The 12,912-nt window shown below is 52.5% G+C and overlaps 1 protein-coding gene across 1 annotated transcript in view; it reads left to right on the top strand.

Moving 5' to 3' along the window:
- The window catches only part of LOC104348377 (acid-sensing ion channel 2), a 500,557-nt gene that overhangs the window by 485,164 nt on the left and 2,481 nt on the right, over nt 1-12,912 (top strand). The window contains exons 4-8 of the mRNA XM_086477915.1: nt 7,818-7,968; nt 8,458-8,514; nt 9,064-9,217; nt 9,990-10,081; nt 11,869-11,948. Coding sequence (XP_086334041.1) covers nt 7,818-7,968; nt 8,458-8,514; nt 9,064-9,217; nt 9,990-10,081; nt 11,869-11,948 — 534 coding nt within the window. The remainder of the gene's footprint in view (nt 1-7,817; nt 7,969-8,457; nt 8,515-9,063; nt 9,218-9,989; nt 10,082-11,868; nt 11,949-12,912) is intronic.

The following is a 12,912-nucleotide window of genomic DNA, read 5'->3' as shown; positions in this document are numbered from 1 at the left end:
TTTCTGCCAACTTGACAATAAAAATTTAAGAGGCTTCAATTAAGCAACAGGTTCAAAGATGGAGCAATATTGTTTAATAGGGCTCTAGTGTGCCTTGGAGACTCATCGCCTCGTGATGCTTGCATGGGACAGAGAGCATCAGCTACCAACAACTGCAGTATCAAAAGTGTAATTACAGAGGCAGAAAATGGGACTTGGGGTCTGGCAGCGATCGCTCTGAAACCTGCATTTCCAAACAGGGTGTAGGTGGCAGCATTTGAAAATTAGGAGCAATTAAATGGTATTTCCCATGTTTCCTAACCCTCCCTCAGAGCAACGTCTCCTACCTACGGTCTTACACCTCCTCCTGGAAAAACGTTCACTCTCTGATTTCTTTCTGTTTCCCTCAGTCCCACACACTCTCCCAGCTGATTTCCTCCAGACTCTGAATTAATTCAGCAACGGTGGCCAGCCGCATAGAAAACTTCATTGCACAGGAGCGGTTCAAAGCAGGAGATGTAAGAAGATGATTGCGCGGGTGTTTTTGTGGAGTAGTGGAGTGGTTTTGCTTGGAAAAGAGCGTTAGGAGTGAATCAGCCCATTTGTAAAAGGGTACAAAAGAAAATAGGTTTGGAGAAGAGTGATGGAAATGAGTTGGGGCCCGGAATGGTGCGTCTGAACAGGCACAGACTGGGAGGAGCTCACTTAGGAAGGGGGTCAGAAGGAGAAAACATCAGGGATGTAGATGAAGTAATGGTCTGGGTGCTCCTGCTGACCCTTTGTGTTATCCAGACAGGAGGATTTTTCTAAAAAAAAGGTGGAAAGCCGCTCGCTGAGGACAGGAGAGCTACAGAGGGTCCGACTCCGACCGCGCAACCCCCAAGTTGGGCACCTGTGTAAGAGTTTGGCCAGTGTAGTCCAACAAATACAGCCAATGGTGTCCAGCAGAATGAGGGGGAACACTTTTGCTGCCTATAGATATGCCAAGGAGGTGACCAGGAGGGAGAGGGGAGAGTTACTGCAATTTAAGACCAAGTTTGCACATGAGTGAAGGGTACAACTCATTTGGGGGTGGGGGGGGGCTAGGAGCGAGTTGTAGACGGTCGATGCACCAAATGCCAGGAACAGCCATCCAGTGGGTCCTGGGAACAAACCTGGGATGAGGCTCAGAAGGTTTTAATATTGCTATTTGATTTGCAGAACTATTTCCAAGGAAACAGGGACCTGGAGGAGCCTGGAGCTCCACAAGCATATTTTTCTTCTGGTGCCCACTCACCTCCAGCTCTTGAGGACTCGTGGGCTGTATAACTTCCTGGAGCTCTGCTCAGGGGGACCTTCCAGGTGCTGGAAGGGTTAAGCTCTTGTCCTTAAAGACAGCTTCTTTTGTGCTTTAGTGAAAAGAGCAAATGGGAGGGAACAGCCCTATCACACCCAACTCCGCAAAGGGAGACGACAAATAAGACAACTTCCAGCATCATTAACTGGGAGATGGTGCCAACGAGCTGTGTGCACACCGAGCTTTTTAAGCATTTTACAAGTGCTGAAAGCTGCCTGGGATTGAAATTCTATTAAGTCGATGCTATTTGATGTCTCATTAAAGAACGGAGGTTTCAGATTATTATTTCATTTAGAACAAATGCGAACACCCCCAGCTAGATTTTGCAATGTTCAGGGAGGGGTTTGCATCCCTCCTTGCTGATCGCTGCCTGAAGTTTGGTGGCATCAGGTGGGGACCCACACATGGAGAGGGGCTGAGCTGCAGCCCAGAGCCGAGTCGATGCAGGATACATCCCTGGAGCCGGATTCATGGCAGAGTCCAGCTGCAAACTGGGCTGAAACTGCCCCAACCTCATGCTGGAAACATCTCCACCATGGTTCCACGTATTCCCTATTATGTAAAATTAAACATGCAGGAAAACCAGATACCACTTAAAATAAATTAAAAAAAAACCCCAAAACCAGACCTCTCTGGCTGCAGACAGATGTTGGCAGTTACCAGGAGGCTCAGTGCCAAGAGCAGCGTGCGAAGGGCAGCAGCGCGGCCAGCAAAAAGGGCTGTGGCAGGGAGGAGGCTGTGCTGAACGGCCATGACCCGCTTCGCCCCGCATTTGCCCGGAGCAGCCCTCCCTTTCCTTGCGTTTCGGGCAAGCAAGATCCATCCTGCTTTTAAGAAGACAAGTCAATTCGTTCCTTTTCTTTTCGGTGCCAGCCAGTTCGTAACTGATTGTCGTAATCTCTAATAGCTGGGATCAAGAGAATTTAAAAAGCATTTCATTAATTAATTAAGTATTAACGATTGCAAAAGTGCAAGGACATGAGTTTGTCAACCTCAATTAGAGGCTGAGGCTGAATTCCTGTAAGCATGAGGCGGCGCGGTGCCGGGGAGGGGTATCTGCCCTTGGAAAGCTGCCACAGCAGCGGAGCAAAATTAGAGCTCAGCACTACTCTCCTGCAGGAACCAAGGGCAGAAACTGTCCCTGCTGCTTTTACCCCTGCTTTTCCTTTTGCTTTTATGGGTTTTTTTCCTCCAGCTTCAAAGAAAAGTAGCTCATCTTTGGTGGTAGCAGAGGGGGTTGGAGGGGAGCAGCTCATCCTTGGGCAGCCTCCACTGGAGCGCTCCCACCAACCCCAAATTAGTATCATCTGGAAGAGGGGAAAGCGATTCTCTCAAGAGGAGGAGACGGCTGCGTGGCAGGCGCTGCAAGGGGAGAGGGATCTCTCAAGAGAAGGAGACAGCCCAGGAGGGGCTGCAGGGGAGAGGGATCAAATCCAATTAGTCTCTCTCCCGTGTACGGTGTTTACACGGCCGCGGTCTGCGGGGTTGCTCCGTCAGGCACGCGTCTGTTTGCTGGCTCGCTCTTCCCAGCGATGCAGCGGCCTCGTGAGCACCGTGGGCAGGAAATTCAAATACCAAATGTCCAAAACCAAGTTGCTTGGGTAGCTTTCTGGAGCCAAGCGCTTTGGACGTAAAGGCTTGAGGTTGCAGCCCCATTTTGGCAAGGAGGGGGTTAAGGAGGGACGCTGTTATCGATGGGTTCACCATTGCGTTAACCCCAGGGCTTGCAGGGCATTGGGACTCGCGTGCCAAGGCAGGAGGGGCAACAGGAGCAGAGACGGGGCTGGTATGTGAGGGGAGAAGCCACAGCGGCTGGAGGGAAGAAACTTTGGATCCTGCTCCATTGCGGCTCAGGGCAGGAAACCCTACGGAAGGGTTTGGCCCCTTGGTTTGAGTCTTTCACTGCAAAGTGAAATATTTGAAGGGGAATATCTAACCCAGCTCTGGGGCTGGGTCATGTCTTCTTTGAAGGATGACAGGGAGCATTTCAGAGGATGCAACACAGCGGTCCTGGCAGTCGTGTCTTGTACTTGCAAGCGATGCTGCTGCGGCTCCAAACACAGACGGTAGCAGAGCAGCTGCCTTCAGAGATAATTGGAAATAAAAGGTCAGGACAAGAGTTGACTACATCAGAGACTTGGTACGTTGGTGCCTGCTCACCAAAGCCGCCTGGGAAAGGTAAAGGGAACTTTCCTGGGACCAAATTACCTTTGGATGTTGAGGCAGGATCTGGGAAATGTGGCTCCCCTATTCTCTGCAGAGCCCAGTCCCTAATGATGTGCCCTCTCCCTCCGGAGAGGTCCCACATCCTTACCTGGCTGCTAATCAGCCGAGATACGCTTCTGATCATGAATTACAGAGCATGAGAGAAGCAATGAGTCTTTCAAGCTGTAATTACCACAGAGGCTGCAGGTAATAGCCCTTGATGAGCCCCTTGGAGAGAGAAGAGTTCACTGACTTGCTCAAGGGAGGGAGGGTCCAACCCTGCCGGCCCAGGGAGATTTGTCTTGCCTGTAAGGAAGAAGCACAGATTTGTGTGTCGTACTTGAAGTGAACCCTTGCTGCAGCACTGCTTCCCACCCAGCCAGCGATGGAGGGGGAAGCACACCGATTCCCCCAGGTGTGGGAGATGCTTTGGTTACAGCTGCCACGTCTCGGGGCTCTGCTCGGAGGCACGGCCAGCAGCAAGAAATCCCTGCCCTGTGACATACAGACGTAAGAGGTGGGGATTCATATAAAACAAGGCAGCGCTGAGGTGCCTGTGTTGCACCTGACAGGGCTCTGCTCCATGGCCAGGAGCTTCACTGGGGAAATTTCCTTTAAAAAGTAAGAACTGGAGCTTCCCTGGAGTCTCCGGTCAGTCCCAGACACAACGTGCTTTTCTCCAAAACAAGGAAAGCTTTTATACTGCAGAGCAGAAAGACCTCCAGCCGTGCTAAATGTACCAAGAGGCTTTTTCTGCTCTTAAGTTATCAGTGATGCTTAAGCAAAAGTCTTGGCGTGTGGCAGGGGAGATGTGTTGCACCTATTCCTGCGTGTTTAGGAAGCCAGAGAAAAGTGAATTGCACTTGCACGCTTGCACCTGCAACACTTCTGTGTGTCCAGGTATGTGCATGGGGTTATGTGTGTGTAGGAAGGCAGCAGATCCCCAAGGGATGCCTCGCTTTTGCAGAGATGCAAACCAGCTTTGCTTCACGGCACAGGGTAGTCGGTGCTTGTGGTCCCGGCTACGAAACGGGCCATAACTCCATTAATGAAGTTGCGTTAAGAGTTTAATTAATCATTCCCCCCATGCACCTCCTGCAGATGTGGTGCCAGTTCACGAGCACTGTGGCTCAAATCCAATGCTGGCTGAGCCAAAAAGTGTGTAAGCTAAATAGCTGATCACGACTCCATCGTTTTCTGATCCCGACACCCTCATTCAGAACAAAATTTAAAGGGCTTAAAAGATTTGTGTGAAGCTGTGCTTGGAAGAGAGCTGATACCATCTGAGACCGCAATTATTTATTCTCCTTTATCATACAACGTGCAACATATGGGCCCCTTTCTCCACCGCGGATGACTAAATGATGGCATCTGGTACTCTATTATTGCAAGTGTAAAGCAAATGAGAAAAGATCCCCTTCAAACAGCACTTTGCTATTGTCACAAAGACGCTCTCGATATTCTCATTCCAAGGTGGTGCTTTCAAAACCATCCCATTCAGAGCCAGGCTTCTTTCTTGGAGGGTGCTGAGATTGCTGGGAACCGGGTTGGGTTTTCTTTCCCTTAATGCCTCAGCTGGTCCCCGCAGATGGGATCCCTCTGTCACCTGCTGCGTCTTCACACCCGTTGTGGATGTTGTCTGCTCTTCAGCTCAGACCCACCGAGCAGAGATCGGTGCACGTCGCTCCGAGCAGCTGAATAGCTCTTGCCACTGTTGCTTTTCAGAGCAGCTCAAGCAGCAGCATGGATTGGGGCAGATTTAGGGAATGCCAGAGCTCATGTTCCTCAGCGAGCAGCCTGGGCACCCACGGGCGATGCCAGCTCCGGTGTGCAGAGCGTCGTGGCGCTGAGCAGACCACACAGATCTGCTGTGGCTGAACATCACTGCAAAGTTCTCTGTCTCGTTGCCACTTGAGACCGGGGGTGATGCTCACAGGAGCAGGTGATTCCTGGCCGGTGGGGGAAGCAGAGCTGAAGAGGGGTTCACCAGCACACGGAGACCTCCTTCACCCTTGTGCAGGCAAGGTCTGTGCTTTTTCCAGGTCGGGGGTCATGCAAGGGAAGACCTTGAACTTCCATCTCATCTTGAGGAGGACCTGTGGCTCGTCTAGAAGATGGGCAAGCCACAGGGCTGCTATGTCCGTGGTGCCGTAAAGCCCGCGTCATCCTGTTAGAATTAACTGGGAACCGGTGTAGTGCCCATAGATGCAGCAAGCAATGTGCTGGAATAAGCAAAGCGCCTCTGGGTTCCTGGATGGGAGTCATGGCAAAATTGTTCCTAGAGAAGGAATTACTTTGGCTTGGCTGAGTGGAGAGCTTGTCCAGCCCCAGAGGGCAGGATCACCCTCTGAAGCCTGGCATCTTCCCCAAACTCTCCTTTAGCTTCCAGGTTTCGTGCTCCTCCAAGGCAGACTGTTCCCATACCCAACTGTCCTCACCACAAGACGGATTCATTCCAGCGTCTCATCTTTCTCTTCCTGGCTCCAATTTAAGCCCATGGTGGGTTTTTAACTGCTGAGAGGTTCATGAGTCAAAGCCACAGGGGGTTTTACCAGCAGCCCAGCACTGCAAGGTGGTGCACAAGGTGAACATCTCTTCACAGGGTGCTTTGGGGAGCCAGGAGATCTCATGGGGCAAACCTAGAGCAGAGCACGGGCTCCAAGCAGCTCACACCATGGTGGTTTTGCCATAATGACCCCAGGTCCATGCTTGAAGGATTCATGGGGTCGTTATTCATCCAACAGCATCTGCAATGTGCCTCCACTTTGTGGGTCATCTCTGTTCTCTTCACTTTCCCAGACACAGACATCTCCAGAGGAGACCCAAAACAATCACCATAGAGCCTTGCCACTAGGTCCTGGGCTCATAGTCCATCAACATATGTTTACGTATTTATTTTAGGATGTGATTAATGTTACTACATTTTTTAAAGGAATGTTTTTGTTCAGCCAGCGTGCTTTGCCAGCACAAAACGTTCTGTGTTTGGAGCAAAGCACAGCAAATTGGACGCTGCTTTAAAACACAAAGGAGGAGGGGTTAGGGGAATGCTATTTTCTGCTCTCTAGCAAAGAGAAGTGCAGAGCATTTAGCAAAGATAAAGAGAAATGGGAAAGGCTGCCAAGCTGCAGACAGAAGAGGAACAAGGTAAATTTGGCCGTGGGGGCCAGAAAGTGACTGTTTTTCCTCCGGCATGTTCTGGGCTCTGAATTAAGGTTTCTGTGGTGGATCGTGGAGTTCTGCTTTTCTTATCTTTGCATTTGTGTTAAATAAAGCAGTAAGAGCAGAAGGGTTTGCATTGCACTAGCACTGAGCAGAGGAACTTCTGAGCCTCATGTGAGGTGGTGTGCAAACAGAGGAGGAGAAGAGGACAGGTTCCTCATCATCATGGGGTGCCAGGAGAGCAAATAATGTGTATCTAGCTCCACAGGGCTCTCCTGAGCATCAGTGCTCAGAAAAGGACACGATTGACTTGTCTGCCTTCTCAGAGGCAGCAGCAAGGTACTGGTCTGCAGCCCATCTCCTGCAACAGAGCCATCCCTCTATGGGGAGCATGAAGGTTTGGAGGCTCCTTGTGGCACGGGTGCGCCCTTTCCTTGGCATTTTTCACCTTCTGCAGGGATCTAGTTGCTGAGCTGTTCTTGGTCTTTTCCATGTGCTTCCCAAGTCCCTGGCCCTCTCTGAGGGTTGTGGTCTGCTGCGTTTTTCATCAAAAAGCGCCTGAAAAAGGGAAGGGTGCAAATGCGGCAGCTTTGCCCACACCAGAGCGTCATAACCATTGCGAGGATCTCACTGCCACCCCTTTGTGCTCCTCAGCGCCACCAGCACTGTCTGTGTTGTCCCTATGAGTGGCACCTAGTGGCACAGTTCGGAGGTTAGAGTAAGCCAGAGACAGGAGCTGTCACACTCTGGTGCCAACGACCCCACGTTTGCTCTCGGAGATGATTTGCAGGTCAGAGCCTCCCCTTCAGTCCCCGCATGGGCAGGATTTTCCCAATGGCGCAAGAAAGACCGCGGAGCTGGTGTTGGAGAACCTCTGGTGCGGCACATCTCCAGTGCACCACCGCGCTCCTGGAGATGCGGGGCTGGAGGAACAGAAGAGCTTGCTGAAGGCTCTCACTTGGCAACAGTCATACTGTGACCTTCCCTTGCAACAGCATCGCTTGGTCCCCTCCTTAAAAACATCGTTAAAGTTTTGCTCTGGGGGCTCCTCTGTGGCAAGAGGAAGGAGGTGCTGTGCCCCACTCCTGGCTGAGGGTCCCCAGCGTCCCCTGACACCCCGCTCCTCCCTCTCTTGCAGCTGACGTACCTGCCTCCGCCGTGGGGTGAATGTCGCTCGTCGGATATGGGCTTAGACTTCTTTCCCGTTTACAGTATCACGGCTTGCAGGATCGACTGCGAGACCCGGTATATTGTGGAAAACTGCAACTGCAAAATGGTTCACATGCCAGGTCAGTGTGCTGGGGGGGCAGGGACCCCTTCCTTCCACCCAGCCTGGGTCATTAAAGGCTGGACTAGATGATCCTTGAGGTCCCTTCCAACCCAGTATTCTATGATTCTATGATTAAGGGTTAACAAGCTGGAAAGGGACCAAGGATTAAAGGAGCTGTTCCCTAAGGAGAGAAGGATGCTAATAGCATTTGCGAAATGCCCTGAAATAGGGGCAAGACGTGGCAGAGGGACACGGGTCTGATTTCCCCTTATTTAGTCCAAATTAACACCCCAGGGTGGTATTTCCAGCAGCCCCCTCCTCAGTTTGCAAGAAAAGGCCCCCGCAGCAGGCAGAGATGGGGCAGACGCTGCGATACCTCTGCTGCCCATCCTCAACCTGGGTTCACATTGCTAAGGGGAGGTCCTTGTGGTCCCCATGGAGAGCCCAGTGGTCCCCAGCTCCCTTGCAGTGGCTGATGCCCAGTGATGGATGTGTCCTTTCCATGCAGGGGATGCTCCCTTCTGTACCCCGGAGCAGTATAAGGAATGCGCAGAGCCTGCGCTCGGTGAGTACTGAGAGGTATCCCTGGGTACCTCAGGTGTCTCAAGCTGGAGGGACTTCCAGCAGCTTGTGTCATCCTGGCTGGCAGGGGTGATCTAGAGCAGCTGGAACCCAGCAATGGGTTTTGATGAGACCCAACTTGTTGGGAAGGGCTTGGTGCACCATGGGGTAAAGTTTCTTCTGGTTCTACATAGGGCAAGGGGTTCCGTCAGCGCAGAAACCCTTGGGGTAACGGGTACCCCAGGATATGTAGGAGATGAGCACCTTTGGGTCTGGGTTTGGGATGGAGGGACCCATTCGAGGTCTGGATTTAGGAGACTCAATCACCGCATGTTCCCCGAGCAGATGCTGGTAACGGGGTGTAGCCTCCAGCAAAAGGCCGCTCTCCCAGACCATGGGGATGGCCGTGCAATGGAGTGGGAGAGAAATGGCCAGGACTGGGTTTCCTGCAGCTTTTCTGAGATGTGACTCCTTGGCCCCTGTCTGGGTGGTGTGATCTCTGGTCCCACATCTGCTGTGACTCCATGAGATCTAACTCTGTGACCTTCTCCAGGTTTGCTTGCCGAAAAGGACAGCAATTACTGCATCTGCAGGACACCCTGTAACCTGACCAGGTATAACAAAGAGCTCTCCATGGTCAAGATCCCCAGCAAGACCTCAGCCAAGTACCTGGAGAAGAAGTTCAACAAGTCGGAAAAATATATCTCGTGAGTATTGCAGAAAACAGATCTCCTTTGCTTTATGGGGAGAAGTGTCTGTAAAGCCCCACTGGCTGTTAAAACCAGCCTGTGCTAAGACCAGACCTTGCCAATGACTCCATCACCAAACAGAGGTATGTCCTTCAGGGAGGGCTAGGGTGAAACCCTTGGAGAGATGAGGTGTAGGTTGCTTTCTTCTCAGTAGACGTGTTTCCAGACAACTGTAAGTTCCTCCCTGGCCTTGTCTTCATGAGCATGCTCCATACCCACCAAAAAAAAGTGCAAAAACTCTTCTTGCTTTGATGGGGAAGCCCAGTCTTGCTGGCCTTGTCTGAGATACCAGAGATACCAGTCTGAGATACCCTGTCTGAGATGTCTCTCTATGTAAGTCAGGGCTGTGGACCTCAGGCAGCTGCTGACTTGGACCTCTCCCAGCCCTGGGCACGTTATTGCCTTGTGGAGGCAGCGAGAGTTATTCATATTAGGCATCCTTTGGACTGTTGCTGTTAGCATCAAAGTGAGATCTAGAGCTCAGATCCTAAGAGATCACAAGGAAACATTTTCCAGCTTCTGCTAAGGCTGACAGAGCCCTACCAGTGCCCTGTGGTCTTGGTCTCCAGGAGGTCCAAGAGTCTGTGCGTTGCTGAGGACCCCAGAAAAAGAACAGCCAGGACAGAGGGGGGAATAAAACCCCAAAGTCCCTTTTTTTTTTTTTTCTTGTCCCAAAGCAGACAAGGCCGCTGGTGGCTGATGGGCTGATGCTGTTGTCCTCTTTCTACAGAGAGAATATTCTTGTGCTGGACATATTTTTTGAAGCACTCAACTATGAGACAATTGAGCAGAAGAAAGCCTATGAAGTGGCAGCCTTACTTGGTAAGGAGAGATCAGGGGTGCAATTTGGAGTCTGTGTGAGCCTGTGCTGGAGTCCATGTGTGTTTATGGGCCAGACAGGTGCTTTGAGTGGGTGCACAGCTGGTGTGCATTGCCTTGAAAATCCCAGCAAGGTCCAGACACCTTCCTGGCCAGCATGCTTTCAACCCCATCTCCTATTTTCCTTCCAACACCAAGCCATCCCAGGAATGTCCCAGGGACCACAGCAGGTCCGTCACCTGTGAAGGGTTAACGTGAGTTGCTCCATCTGTGCTTGCTACCAGGGCCCTATTATTTGGAAATCCGAGGGCTGAGCGGGTGATGGATGCTCTCTGTGGTGATCCCCACGCTGGAAAGGCAGTGTGTGGAGGACAGCTCTTAAAACCATCTACCCATCACCTCTTACATGCTCCAAATCCACCCTCCTTTCCAGCCAGGCTAGCCAGGACCCTGAGCTCTTTGCCCTTGCATGGTGCCCTGCAGCTTGATGGAGAAGGTGGAGGAATTGTTGGATTGCTCAGCTTCAAACTGGGTCAAGCTTTTTGGGTGCCAGCTACAGATTTGGGTGCTTGGGACCTGTTGGGTTCGGGGGTGGAGGTGTTCAGTCAGGAGAAGCAAGCATACTCCGTGCCCACGCTCCGCCTTGCAGCCCCGCTGTGTGCGACCCCAGATCCCCCCAGGCTGCAGGGAGCAATCAGCACCTTGGTTTGAAAGCTGGAGCTGGGTCATCCCACGGGGCTGGACACTGTGAGCCTGCCCCGGGGTGGGGACACTGCAGAAAGCAGAGCACCCTGGGTGCCCCCACGTCACCCCGCGGCGGTAGCTCGGCAAAACGTACTTGCTGTGGGGGCTTCTGCACCTTTTGGGGGTTGCCCAAGAGTGCTACGGCGAGGAAGAGGAGGTTGATGATGAAGACTCTTTCGACACAAGCCTCATTATTTGTACAACCTTGCATGACCCTCATTCCCAGGGCGTTAAGGGCTTTGGGCAGAGTCTCATCTTCCTCCAGTCCTCAGCTCCTGTTGAACCAGCACCTTGCCCCCAAGCACCTTTTTTTTGTCTTTCTTCTGTCTCTGTCTTGTGGTCACCCACAGCGAAGATCCCGTAGCCCCTCCACCCGTGGGTGCCTTTGCTCTGGGGAGCTGCACAGTTGAACCATGGGTGTTTTGCAGCAAAATCCATTAAATTTGTCTTCCCTGAAGCACACAGTTTGGCGTAGCACAGCATCTCATGTCAGCAGTTACCTTCCCAGCAGCAGATTCCTGGAAGTCTCCCCTCCTCATGGTGCCTCCTCCGCAGCCCTTCCCCAGCCCTGGGGGACTCAAGCAGAGACAGCCTTGAGATGCTCCCCTAAAAAAAGCAGGCCATCTCCCTCTCCTCTCTTTGGCAGGTTTGGGGTTTTCTTTGGCTCCAGGGGACGTTACTTAGTTCTTCTCCAGCATCTTTCTCCTTCCCCCGCCCAGTTGGGGAATTGGGCTTTGGGATTCCTGGGATGAAGCGTGCTGCCTAACTGACAGATGGCTTCCTCGGATGCCAGCGTGCGGTGGCGCATCTTCATTAGGCTTCCAGCTGATGACCTCGTTAGCCGGAGGAATGCTTTGGTGGCCGACGACGTCCTTCCCAAGATGTTTTTCATGGCATTAGAGCTGGGGTTTCTGGGGGTCATCCCTTGCATTTCCCACTCTTTGGGGGTGGCAGCACGCAGAGCAGCTGCACCACGGTTGCACGGGTGCCTCTGAGAGCATTTACCCCAGGCGTAAAACCCGTCCACGTGCTGTTCTCTCTCCTAGGTGACATTGGAGGCCAGATGGGGCTGTTTATCGGTGCTAGCATCCTCACTATACTGGAGCTCTTCGATTATATATATGAGGTAAGACCCTCACCCTTCGCCCTGTTCTTCCGGCAGGGTGTGGGTTTGCCAGCCTTGGTGCTAGGCTGGGGTGGTCACGGCCCGGGACCCTCCATGCCCAATGTGCCCACCTGGATGATTAATTTTCATTACTGATACTATATAATTAATGCTCTACAGTAGTGCTGTGTAGTCGATCACGGCTGTGTAGCGTGGTGCAAGGGCCCTGCATCGGTGGGGGCTCTCCACGGAGCGGGGGGGACTGGCACGCAGCCGTGCCGGGGCACAGCCAGGGTCACTTGGCACCCTGCCTCCGCTAACGAGGTTTGCTTCTCGCTTGGGCTCGTTAAGCCCCACCTTCACGTGGCTAGTGCTGCTTCCCACCCTGAAGCTTGCACTGCCTGGGGTGCTGGCGGGGGACTTGTTGCTGCACCCTCCTGTCTCCCCGATTGGGCTTCTCCCAGCAGCACATCGTTACCATCTTTGCATAAAACCACCTTTAATTAATTAACGCCTGAGTCCCAGTCCAGCCATCAGGCTGGAGAAGCCGCGAGGCCAGACCTTGTACTGCTGCCGGGGGGTGGAAAAACCCCAGTCCCTGTTACCTGCTGTCTGCAGCTCTGCCAGCAGCCCGGGAGCAAGGAGCTTTCTAGGAAGCACCGAGATGATCTCGAGCGTGGTCCTGTGGCTCCGCAGAGGCTGAGAGCGGTTGCTCTGGAGAAAAGCACAAGCCCTCTTGTTTTTCTTGGGAATTATTGCAATATGCAGTCTGGAGGAGATGTTGCTTTCTGGCAGCCCTCCGTCCTCCTGCCCCCCAGTTACGACCCTTGTGTATTTTTAATCTCTTTTTGTCTGAGCAAGTTCCCTCAGCAAACGCTGACGTCTCAGCCCAGCAGCACGGCTCAGCATCTCCCAGGGGATTTCGGCTTTTCTGTGCTGCAGTCCTGACACAGGCCTCTATGGTCCTGTGCTGTCCCAGCCTGCC

This window comes from Leptosomus discolor, chromosome 25 (assembly GCF_034619465.1).
Source record: "Leptosomus discolor isolate bLepDis1 chromosome 25, bLepDis1.hap2, whole genome shotgun sequence".
NCBI classification, from domain to species: domain Eukaryota; kingdom Metazoa; phylum Chordata; class Aves; order Leptosomiformes; family Leptosomidae; genus Leptosomus; species Leptosomus discolor.
The sequence above is the reverse complement of the archived record's forward strand: the minus strand, read 5'-3'. Positions and strand labels throughout refer to the sequence as shown.